The 12,725-nt window shown below is 42.7% G+C and overlaps 1 protein-coding gene across 1 annotated transcript in view; it reads right to left on the reverse strand.

The window, feature by feature from the left end:
- LOC145343931 (N-acetyl-beta-glucosaminyl-glycoprotein 4-beta-N-acetylgalactosaminyltransferase 1-like) overlaps positions 1-12,725 on the reverse strand; it is a 720,751-nt gene that overhangs the window by 310,693 nt on the left and 397,333 nt on the right. Inside the window, exon 4 of the mRNA XM_080190473.1 lies at positions 4,798-4,893. Within this exon, the coding sequence (XP_080046599.1) occupies positions 4,798-4,893 (96 nt within the window). The remainder of the gene's footprint in view (positions 1-4,797; positions 4,894-12,725) is intronic.

Genomic DNA, 12,725 nt, shown 5'->3' on the forward strand with positions numbered 1-12,725 from the left:
AACAGTCCTGTTAAGGTTCCACTTAAAAGCAGCACGTTGATCTGGTGAGCTCTGCAACCCAAAGGTACATCTTAAAGGGGGCATGATGGCACAGTGGTTAGCACTGCTGCCTCACAGTGCCAGGGACCTGGATTCAATCCTGGCATCAGGTGACTGTCTGTGTGGACTTTGCATGTTCTCCCCATGTCTGTGTGGGTTTCCTCCAAGAATGTGCAGGTTAGGTTGATTGGTCACGCTAAATTACTCCTTAGTGTGAGGGGGATTAACATGTGAGGTTATGGGGAAAAGGCCTGTTGTTGGTGTAGGCTTAAGAACATAAGAACATAAGAAATAGAAGCAGGAGTAGGCCATCTAGCCCTTCGAGCCTGCCCCGCCATTCAATAAGATCATGGCTGATCTGTCGTGGCTCAGTTCCACTTTCCCGCCCTCTCCCCATAACCCTTAATCCCCTCTCTTATCAAGAACCCATCAACCCGCTTCTTAAAAATATTTAGCGAGGCAGCCTCCACCACTTCAACGGACAGAGAATTCCAGAGATTCACCACCCTTTGAGTGAAGAAGTTCCTCCTCAACTCCGTTCTGAACCGCCTCCCCTTTATCTTGAGGCTGTGCCCCCTAGTCCTACTGTCTTTCCTGAGCGGGAAGAGTCTCTCCACCTCTATCCTATCCATCCCATTCATCATCTTATACGTCTCAATGAGATCTCCCCTCATTCTTCTAAACTCTAACGAGTACAAGCCTAGTTTATTCAGCCTCTCCTCATAGCTCAATCCCCTCAACTCCGGTATCAGCCTAGTAAACCTCCTCTGCACTCCCTCCAGGGCCAAAATATCCTTGCGCAGGTGCGGCGCCCAAAATTGCACACAGTACTCCAGCTGCGGCCTCACCAATGCCCTATACAGCTGCAGTAAGACCTCCCTACTTTTATATTCAATCCCCCTCGCTATGAAGGCCAGCATCCCATTCGCCTTCCTGACCACCTGCTGCACCTGCAAGCTGGGTTTTTGCGACTCATGCACAAGGACCCCGAGGTCCCTCTGCACCGTCGCCTGCTGCTTGATGGGCCAAATGGCCTCCTTCTTCACTATAGGGATTCTATGATTCTCTGATAAATGAGAAATCTGTCACATGTAAAAGGCAGTCAATTTTCTATGGATGGCTGACACACAGTAAATGAGTGTATTGTTTAATTTCAGACATTTATTTTGAATGTATGCACTGACAATAGTTTTCCACACAATGACACCAATTTCGTTCCCTTTGCACCAGAATATGTCCAGAATGATTTGTAAAATGGATCTGAAACACAGCCCTGATATTTAATATAATGTTAGTACATTACACATCTCATGTGACGTGGGTCACGAGGAATAGCCATTTGGTAAAAGTGGGTCGCCAGAAAAAATGTCTGTAAAGCACTGATATGGGCAATGCCCATGAGAGGCATCAAAGTAATTCTCCCACTTTAACCTTCACCCTTTTCCCCACCACTGGCCTGTTACACCTGGCCCTCCAGCTCCTCACCGAGGACAAATTGGCAAGCGTCAGTGAGACTTGATTCGGGATTTACCTGGGCTGCTTGGCATGGTGGAACTGCCTGTAGTCCTAGCTGAGGCAAAAATACCCAAAGGTGCTGCTGAGGCTACAGAACTGCCTGCATCTAGTTTGCCAGCTGTTCTCCAAGGCATAACCTTTGGCAGATAAGGCAAAGGAATATCCAAAGAGCTTCTATAAACACATAAAGGACAAAAGAGGAACTAGGGAAAACATAGAATCTCTTAAGGATCAACAAGGTTATCTATGTGCAGATCCACGAAAGAATGGTGAGAGCCTAAATGAACATTTCTCATCAGTATTTACTGTTGAGAAAGGGATAGATGTTAGGGAACCTGGAGATATAAATAGTGATATGTTGAGGAGTGTACATATTACAGAGGAGGTGGTACTGGAAGTCTTAAAGTGCAACAAGGTACATAAATCCCCAGGACTGGATAATATGTATCCCAGAACGTTGTGGGAGGAAATTGCATGTCCCCTGGCAGTGATGTTTGAATCATCAATAGTTGCCGATGAGGCGCCTGAAGATTGGAGGGTGGCAAATGTTGTGCCTTTGTTTAGGAAAGGGAGCAGGGAAAAGCCTGGGAACTACAGTCTGATGAGCCTGAAAACTGTAGTGGTAAGTTGTTAGAAGATATTCTGAGAGACTAGATCTACAGGCGTTTAAAGTAAAGACTGATTAGGGACAGTCCGCATGACTTTGAGAGAGGAAAATCATGTCTCGCAAATTTGATTGAGTTTTTTGAAGGGGTAACCAAGAAGGCAGTGCAGTCAGCGTTGTCTACATTAAATCTCACGGGATCCAGGATGAGGTAGCTAATTGGATATAAAACCGGCTTGATGACAGAAGACAGAGAGTGGTTGTAGAGGGTTGTTTTTCAAACTGGAGACCTGTGATCAGCGGTGTGCCTCAGGGATCACTGCTAGGTCTACTATGATTTGTTATTTATATTAATGATTTGGATGAGAATGTAGAAGGCATGGTTGGTAAGTTGTAGTTGACACCACACTCTTGGTACACTGGACGATGAAGAAGGTTACCTCAGATTGCAATGAGATCTTGATCAATTGGGCAAGTGGGCTGATGAATGACAGATGGAGTTTAATTTAGATAAATGCGAGGTGATGCTTTTTTTAGATTGAACCAGGACAGGGCTTACTCAGTTAATGGGAGGGCGTTGGGGGAGAGTTATAGAACAAAGATCTAGGGTACAGGTACATTGCTTCTTGAAAGTGGGGACACAGATGGACAGGGTGGTGATGAAAGCATTCAGCATTCTTGGTTTTATTGATCAGAACATTGGATACAGAAGTTGGGATGTCTTGTTGAAGTTGTACAAGACATTGGTAAGGCCACACTTGGAATACTATGTTCAGTTCTTGTCACCCTATTATGGAAAGGATATTATTAAATTAGAAAAAGTGCAGAAATCATTTACTAGGATGCAACCGGGACTTGATGGTTTGCGTTATAAGGAGAGGCTGGAAAGGCTGGGACTTTTTTTCCTAGAGTGTAGGAGGCTTAGGGATGATCTTATAAAAGTTTATAAAATAATGAGGGGCATAGATCAGCTAGATAGTCAACATCTCTTTCCAAAAGGTACGGGAGTCTAAAACTAGAAGGCATAGGTTTAAGCTGAGAGGGGAGAGATACAAAAGGGTACACAGGGCAATTATTTCACACAGAGGTTGGTGAGTGTCTGGAACTAATTGCCAGAGGTAGTAGTAGAGGCAGATATCATTTTGACTTCTAAAAAGTATTTAGACAGTTACATGGGTAAGATGGGCAAAGAGGGAAATGGGCCAAATACAGACAATTGGGACTAACTTAATGGTAAAAACTGAGTGGCATGTACAAGATGGACAAGTTGGGCCAAAGGGCCTGTTTCAGTGCTATAGACCTCAATGACTCTGTAACCTCCAACCAAGAAAGAGGCAGAAGTCTTACCTTAAAGCTTCCCCAGTGTTCAATTCCTATAGGGCAGCCATCGGGATTGTGGGTGGGCTTTTCAGCCAGGGTTGGGTTAGGGGGTAGGGTGGGGGAGAAACTTTGTGGGTGGGGTAGGACCACGGTGCACTATAAGATCCAGCTCTGAGAAAAATAGGAATACAGAGCAACAAAGTAGGCCACAATTAATCTGTTATACCAATCTCTAAAGAAATATCCATTTATTCCTCCTGGATGCTGTTCAAACCTTTTTAACCTCACACACAGCAATGCATTAAATGATCAAACATTATGGCTGAAATTATACCCTCCCACCGTCCATGGAATCAGAGCGTGCAAGGGGCAGACAACAGAACTGTCCATTGACCTTGGGCAGGGTTATACAGTTTCAGGATGAGCAACGTCATAAAATCCTGCCTCATGCTTTCATTTAATGATGTTGGCTGAGGGATAAATATTGACTCACCTGTTTTTCTCCAAACTAGTGCCATGGGGATTTTCTAAGTCCACCTCTGAGGGTAGACTGCAGTTCTGTTTACCATCTCTCCCAAAAGTCAACACACCTGACAGTACAGCGTTTTCTTAGTACTGCACTGGAATGTCAACCTAGATGCTACGCTCTAGAGTGAGTTTCTGGATTCAGAGATGAAGTGTCACACCCACTACCAGTAAAGTTAAAAGTAAGGTTTATTTATTAATCACAAGTAGGCTTACATTAAAACTGCAATGAAGTTACTATGAAAATCCCCTAGTTGCCACACTCTGGTGTATGTTCTGGTACACTGAGGAAGAAATTAGCATGGCCAATACGCCTAACTAGCACGTCTTTTGGGTTGAGAGGGGAAACTGGAGCAGCCAAAGGAAACCCACACAGACATGGGGAGAACATGCAGACTCCACACAGACAGTGACCCAAGTTGGGAATTGTACCTGGGTCCCTGGCACTATAAAGCAGCAGTGCTAACCACTGTGCTGCCATGCCAACCCAGTAGAACATGCAGAAAAAGGTACTTCCTCCATGAAGTGGAGGGAAAGCATAAAAGGGAGTTACCCAGAGTTAACCCCATGCACCTTCTGGCACACTACTGACAGAGACTTAGCAGCAAATTATGAATGGGGAATTGTTCACAATGCAGGAGACTTTACAAAAGGGCAAAACAATAACATGGCAAATGTAAAAGTGGCATCAAAAGTCATTTGGAGATCTTTAGTGATGCCTCCTCATGTCATTATCTTTGAAGTTTCATGCTTTGAAACCAAAAAAGGATGGTCTAAACTGCAGTTTTACTTACATGTGGATAAAGTGGAAAATGAATATTCTTCCGCAGCTGATAAATTGAAGAGCCACACCAATCCTCAAAAACATGAAGGTTCACTTTGCCTTTGTACTGTAAAAGGAAAAGAAATCAAGCATTTATCATAATATCCTAGTCTTGTTGATCAAATGTATATATAAAACAGCAGTGCAATTCCTTGTGGAATCAGTGACTATTTAAGGATTCATAGCAATGGTCTCCCTAATTTCTCTTCACTGTGCGTACTGAGTTTCTACCATGCACTGTGTGATTCCACATCTTAAAGGGAACATTGCTGCGTTTGTCCTCTGTGTAGCACATGACCATTTACATTGATCCATGGCAGGGTACCGAAGCCGTAAAATCCTGCCTATTAATGGCTCTGCTTTATCACTTCAATTCACCCCACCTGATATCAGGACTATCGCTTGTAGAAATGTTGGGCAGTAATACTTAGTGAGAAATAACTTTATGCTACTTACATATAACCCTGAACTGGTTTACATTACCATGTTTGCTCTCAGGTTAGATGAATGGTGGAAGTTGAAGAGTGTAGATTGAATTACTGTTCATACAAATTGATTTAATGCAGGAAAAGGTTAAACTTATCATTGATCTGATACAGTAATATGTGGCAATTCTGACAAATCAGTCCATGGTAAAGGAAGTAGGCCCACATACCCACCTGCCTAACTAGAGGACTCAATCTTCTTGCTTTTGCACCAAGTCATCAAAATGAAAAATGTCAACCCAGGCCCACTCTAACTCACTGTCTCCTTGGGTGAAATACTGACAAGCTAATACTGCACTGAGATACTTCTTGTCAAAAAACTTCTAAGATACACCCTGTTTGAAGCAGCAAGAGCAATAAAATAGAAGAACTGTCATTAAAGGTCACTCAGCTCAGAAGAAATGCTTGACTTGTCTGGAACAGTGAAAAAAGCACTGACATTTCCACTATGCTCATGAAAGCCATGTAAGCAATATAAGTGCTGCAAAATCAGCTGCAATTTACAGTTCTTTCTGTTGAGGAGAGGTAGGAGAATCTTCTTGGTGTCAAACTTGTTCCAAGGTCACATGGCTGGTAAACTAAAAGCAGAAGTCTGCAGACTTGACAATCTTCTATTTAAGTCAGATTGGCCTATGGTATGTCACAGCCAGTCCAGTTAGCCTGGGTCCAGTTAGCCTATAATGAAGAAGGAGGTCATTCAGCCCATCGAGTCTGCATTGACTCTGATAGAGGATCAGACTATCCAGACCCTATCCCCATAACCCCCCATCATATTTATCCTGCTAATTCCCTTAAGCTACATATCTTTGGACACTAAGGAGCAATTTAACATGGCTAATCAAGCTAACCCGCACACCTTTGGACTGTGGGAGGAAACTGAAGGAAACCTATGTACACAGGGAGACTGTGTGCAAACTCCACACAGTCACCCAAGGCCGGAACTGAACCCAGGTCCCTGGTGCTGTGAGGCAGTAGTGCTAACTACTGTGCGACCGTGCCACCCATGATCTGCAGAAGGATAATTTAGACCCAAAACGTTAATTCTGTTCTCTGCCAGACTTGCTGAATCTATCCAGCATTTTCTGTTTATATCTCAGATTTCCAGCATCTGCAGTATTGTGCTTTGAAAAGAAAATTAGTTGTTATCTTTGGCTCATTGGTAGCACTCTTGCTTGTGAGTCAGAAATTTATAGCTTCAAGACCCACTCCAGCACTTGAACACATTGTGTAGACTAATACTCCAGTGAATTAATGAAAAAGTGCTGGATAGATGCAAAAGGTCCCAACAGCACTATTCAAAAAAAAACAATGGAGTTCTCGGTGGTGACTTGGTCAATATTTATCCCCCTGCCAAAGTCACTAAGAAAATCAAATAACCAAGGTATTCATTTCATTGCCATTTGTGGTGCCTTGGTGCAAATTGGCTGCAGTTCCAAAGTACTTAATTGCTGCGAGATGCTTTGGAATATCTAATATTAAATGATACAATATAATTGCAGATTCTCTCTTTCCGAAGCTACTACTAACTGTAACTTTATATAAGTTTGGTTCATAAGTATTGTTACAATTGTCACAGTTAATACAGATTGCTGAAGGTTTCACTCAGACATATTTTAAACTGCTACTAAAACATCAGGCCAAATGCAATAAAATCAGTGGAAAATTGAGCTACCAAATAATACCTGAAGGGGCAGCAGAGTGGCAACATTCAATAAAGAGAAGTGGGTGAACAGTGGGTTACATTAGATGGCATGCCAAGCTCACCACTGTATGGGCAGAGGGCTGGCTAATGAATTACCAAGCACTGCAAATAGTGCAAGTCTCAAACAGAAGCTCCACAGCATGTGCCAATAATCTGAAGGCAACAGTAGAAGCGTGAGCACAGCAGAGTGTTGCACAGAGTGGGGTAATTACTGCTAAAGCTCCAACTGACATTTCAGCAGTTATAATGCTTGCACACAGAACTGAGTGCTGATTAAAGCACAGATGTGCACAGTTTTATTTAGATGAGCCAGCAGGATGTGGTTCGCAATTAGTGTATCTGCTCTCAGATTTTATACTGGACATACATATATTTTTTCTGGTGAATGTTCAAGTTTCTTTTTGAAATATTGCATGACCGCAACTTGTGAAGTTATTTCAATGGAGCCTAGAAAACCTAACACTCTTCACACCAAGGCATAACATATGGATACATATATTCAGTTTACACCATCTCTTACAGGTCAGCCAGATGCCTGAACTATGCCATCAAATTCTCCAAAATCGTCAACATCTATTTGCCTGATACAAAGCACACTTCTATTGGAACACATCCGGCTGATCTGAGTCTGGAGAATGTAACTGACAGATGCAAGGCTTAAGTACCAACTTGTGTTCAAAGAATAATACTGGAATTAGCTAGATAAAATAATGCAGCCTCCCAGCACAGAACAGCTGAACACTGGTAAGATTTAGTTGTAAAAACAGAAAATGCTGGAAATATTCAGCAGGTCTGGTAGTATCTGCAAAGAGCAAAATACTGTTAATATTTCAGGTCGATAAGTTTTCATCAACATGGTACTTAAAAATATAAAACGTTTAAAGTAAATGAGGCGGGAAAAAGAACAAAATGGGTTGGGTGTAATTAAAAGCAGAACTTGCTGAAAATACTCGGCAGGTCTGGCAGCATCGATGAAGACAGAAACAGAATTAACGGGTACGAAGGGAATATAAACTTGCTGTAGAAAAGTGTAATAGAGGCTCAGTTTCGGAGCCATGAGGTCATGTTGTAGCTGTAAAAAACTCTGGGGCGGCCGCACTTGGAGTATTGCATACAGTTCTGGTCACCGCATTATAGGAAGGATGTGGAAGCATTGGAAAGGGTGCAGAGGAGATTTACCAGGATGTTGCCTGGTCTGGTGGGAAGGTCTTATGAGGAGACGCTGAGGGACCTGAGGCTGTTTTCGTTAGAGAGAAGAGGTTAAGAGGTGACTTAATAAAGGCATATAAGATGATCATAGGATCAGATAGGGTGGACAGTGTGATCCTTTTTCCTCAGGTGGAGATGGCTAGCACGAGGGGACATAGCTTTAAATTGAGAAGTGATAAATATAGGACAGATGTCAGAGGTAAGTTCTTTACTCAGAGAGTAAATACCCTGCCTACAACAGTGGTGGACTCGCCAACATTAAGGGTATTTAAATGGTCATTGGATAAACATATGGATGATATTGGAATAGTGTAGGTTAGATGGGCTTTAGATTGGTTTCACAGGTTGGTGCAACATCGAGGGCCGAAGGGCCTGTACTGCACTGCAATGTTCTATGTTCTATACGATTTTCCCATCCTGATGCGCATGTTTATTGGCATGTCGGGTTGGGAGATGAACATGCCGGTCATTTTGCAGAATTCGCGCATGCGTTCCCGATGCATGCACATCTCCCAGAGCTGGAGAGCAGGTGCAGATGGGACTGTGCTGGAAACTGGTAGGAGGACAAGGTAAGTGATTTAAATTTAATTTTAATCTATTTTAAAAGTCATTATTGGGCTCGGGACTGAATTCTTTGGGCCCGACTGTATCTTCACTCCGGCAGGGTTTAGTGTAGCTCCCCACTTGCAGGGAACTACTGGGAGATCCCGCTAGAGTAAAGGGGTGGCGATTGGGCAGCACCCCCCCCCCCCCCCACCCGGGGGTTGGGCGGTGGGGGGGTGGTGCCTCTTGGACATGGGCACCTTGGCAGTGCCAGCCTGTGACCCCTGGCACTGCTTCAAAGAGTAAAGTGCCCATGCTCAGGGCAAACATTGAGCAATGCCAAGGGGGTGGGGCCTAGGGGACTATCGGTGAGGATGGGGGGGTCCCACTGCCATTCTGCAGGTAGGATCGGATGGGACTGGAGGGGACCAGTGATTGGGGTACCCGGGGTCAATGAAATTACCCTTCTTCAGAAGAGGTAGTCTTGCATCAGGAATTCACTGGGTTGATTATTGGGGTGAACCGATTGTCTTATGAGGAAACATTAAACAGCTTGGGTATATATACGCATTAAAATTCATGAGAACGAGAGGTGGCTTTATTGAAACATAAAATTCTGAGGACCGTTGAAAGAGTAGATTGCGAGAGTCCGATTTCCCTTGTTGGGGAGCCTAGAAATAGGAGGCATGGTTTAAAAGCAAGGGGTTCCATGATGAGGAGGATTTTTTTTCGCTCAGTGAGTTGTTAAGTCTTTGGGATTTCCTAGCCCAGCAAGTAGTGGAAGTTGAGTCATTGAATATGTCCAAGTTAGATAGATTTTTTTTGCAAAAGTCCATCAAAGGCGCAATCCAATTATTCAAACGTAAGAGCGTGAGACACTTGTTCTGGTATTCGGTATCACAAGGTTCAACGTGTACCTACATGTGAAAGAATTCATTGTTGAAACTGTCCACAAACCAGTGGAAATGATTTGGCGCAAGCCATCAACAATTGCTGCACCCAGACTACAACACCTTTTGATAAAAATACAGGACTAAGCCTGTTGGGTCATTTCATCAGTTACACCAGGGACACATGGAAAACAAACAATGTGTTCAGGTTCCCAGTAGATTTTTACAAATAGGAAATTGGCAAAGAGAACACACCAGGGGTGCACAGGTAAGTACAGCCCACAATGGGGAGATTAAGTTTGGGAAGTACCTGGGCACTGTCCCTGGTATTGCTCCTTAGCACTGCTGGGGTGGGGGAAGGTCCTGTGTCTATGGGGGGGCAGGGAATATCCTTTCGTTATTTTTACTTTTTCAGATCGGGGAGCCCTTGGCAGCCATCAGCATGAAATCATGGCACCTGCCTCTGGGATATTTTTTCACAACATGTCTAAAAATATAGCGCAAAAAGCCGGCAGTGCAACCAATGGGCTACACATCACTTTTCTCGCCTGACTTGACACTTTGACAAAGAGAAAATTCCACCCAATAGCTTTGTTTCTCCTTCCACAGAGGCTTTTTATTCAGATATGGTTGACTGATTAACTGTTCACTACCACTGACCTTGAGTTTTAAAGCAAAGTAAGTTAACTTCCAAAGATTGATAAAAGCACACATCTATACGCACTTTTTACCACTCTCATCTAATTCCAGTTGCCATTCTGTATGTAAGCCAATCTAATTAGTAGATCATCCCAGCTCTGTGCATAGAGGTCAGTTCAAAATCTTTGGAAAAATAAATGCAAGCAATCCAAGTGAGTTTCCCTTGGGCTTTACAGCATTCCAAAATTTCTTATAAATAAATTATATCAGTTCTACACACTTCTCATAAGAGTCAAATACAGTGTGTTCCATTTTGGCATTAAAAAACATCAAATGTGTGCCACTGAGCCCGCATAGCCTAATAAGCCCTCCTATTCCTAAATCTGCATAAATACACCTTATCTGATTATAAACAATAGTTCAACCACTGGTTCCCTGCCACCCACTTTACCAAATAACCACCTAAATAGTGTATTGAGAGATTATGTACAAGCCTAACAACACTACCACTCACAGATATATTTGTTCAAGACCTAGACCTCAATCTATGTATTGCTTTATGCTTTATATAGCTTATTTCTGATTTTTCATTCTGCAACAAAACATCATAACTTTGAGGTATTTGGTCAACATCTGCAAATTTTATTGCTTGCTCGTGAATGTAGCTGATCATATACCACTGTTTCTCAACCCATCCATTCTGAATATATCTGCCTATCTTGTTGAAAAAATAACTCAATTTGCTAGACTAATTGATCTATCTGTAGGCTTGGATTATTGAGCATCTGACTGATCATAATCTTCCTCTATTAAATAAATTAAATGAATCGTCGTTTTCACCAATCAGCATTCACCTTGATGTCAGTTTCTTGAATGCTCTCACTTTATATTATTGGTATCCAAGTATTTGTACTGATGGACTAAGTCTTAAGTTCCCTGTTCTTTACTACCTTTATTCAAAGTTTTAATCGCTTTCTGTTATTTCCTGCTGTTCCTCTTTCCACCCTGCCTCAACACTTCGACATCATTTGTCACCAATAGCCATCAGTTGCACTCCACAGCATTTGCTTACACTCATTCAACACCAATTTGCTCAAAGACATTTAGCTGTCATTTGACATTGATTGCACTCAAAAGTAATCATTTAGCTATTATTTATCAAATATCATCATTTATTTTAAGTATTGCAAGTAATATAACAAACATCAACATCATCAGCTGTCCCAGTGCTCAATAATTTGCAGTTAGCAACTTCACTGAAGCATTCAACAATACAAATGGTCAGAGTTTACTTCCACATTTTTGAATTTCCATAGCTTCAAGCATCCTAAAACCCAGGGGCCTATTTTACAATTTTGATTGTAAGTGTTGGGCGGACTTGAAACTGGGAGTGTTTCAGATCCAACTTCCAGACCCGTTCTCAGGCCCCCACCACCATTCCCACCCCCCCATATGCAACCTGCTTGAAAAAATATCAGCAATTCCGAATCGCACTGCAGAAGCCTGTGGGCGGAGCTTAACACACCCAAAATCCTGCAGCTCCAATTGACACCTCCAACCGTGCATGCGCAGAAAAAATATGATAGAATGCGGCTCCTCTGCCACATCACTCCTAGGTCGGATAATGCCTCCCCCTGCCCCCACAGACATTGCCACACCCCCCCACAACATTACTGACCCCGTTAAACCCCCCACCTACTCCCGACACCCAGACCAATCACAGGCCCCAAAGCGGCAGCAGACCCAGGACTGAGACCGGTGTCCTAGGGAGAGTGTTTGCTAGAGCGGTTGTAGAGGGTTTAAACTAATATATTAGGAGGATGGGAACCTATGTAAGAAGTCTGAGAAGTAGGGTGCAAGGACAAAATGTGGGGAGAATGTTCCAACTACATCAAAAATCAGGAAAAAAGTTAAAAAGGAAGAACAACTCAGAAGATGTTATTAATGGAAGTGTTAAAATTCAAAAAGAAGGTACAAAAACTAGCATAAGGGCACTTTATTTGAATGCTCATAGCATTCGAAACAATGTAAATGAGTTGACGGCATAAATCATTGGGAACGAATATGATATAGTAGCCATTAGAGACATGGTTGCAGGATGATCAAGACTGGAGTTAAATATCCAGGGGTATCAGACCATCAAATAATGACATCATGACGGGGTGAGAAATAAACAAAGAAATAACTGGTGCATGTAAAAATGGTACAGCAATTATCATGGGGGATTTGAATTTACATATCAATTGGACAAATCAGGTCAACAAGGCAGCCTTGAGGAGGAGTTCATAGAATGTATCCGCGATAGCTACCTTGAACAGTATGTAATGGAGCCTACGAGGGAGCAAGCTATCCCAGATCTGGTCCTGTGTAATCAGACAGGAATAATTAATGATCTTGCAGTTATCGATCCTCTTGGAAGAAGTGATCGTAA

Source organism: Carcharhinus amblyrhynchos, chromosome 6, assembly GCF_965287045.1.
Source record: "Carcharhinus amblyrhynchos chromosome 6, sCarAmb.v2.hapA, whole genome shotgun sequence".
Classification (NCBI taxonomy): Eukaryota; Metazoa; Chordata; class Chondrichthyes; order Carcharhiniformes; family Carcharhinidae; genus Carcharhinus; species Carcharhinus amblyrhynchos.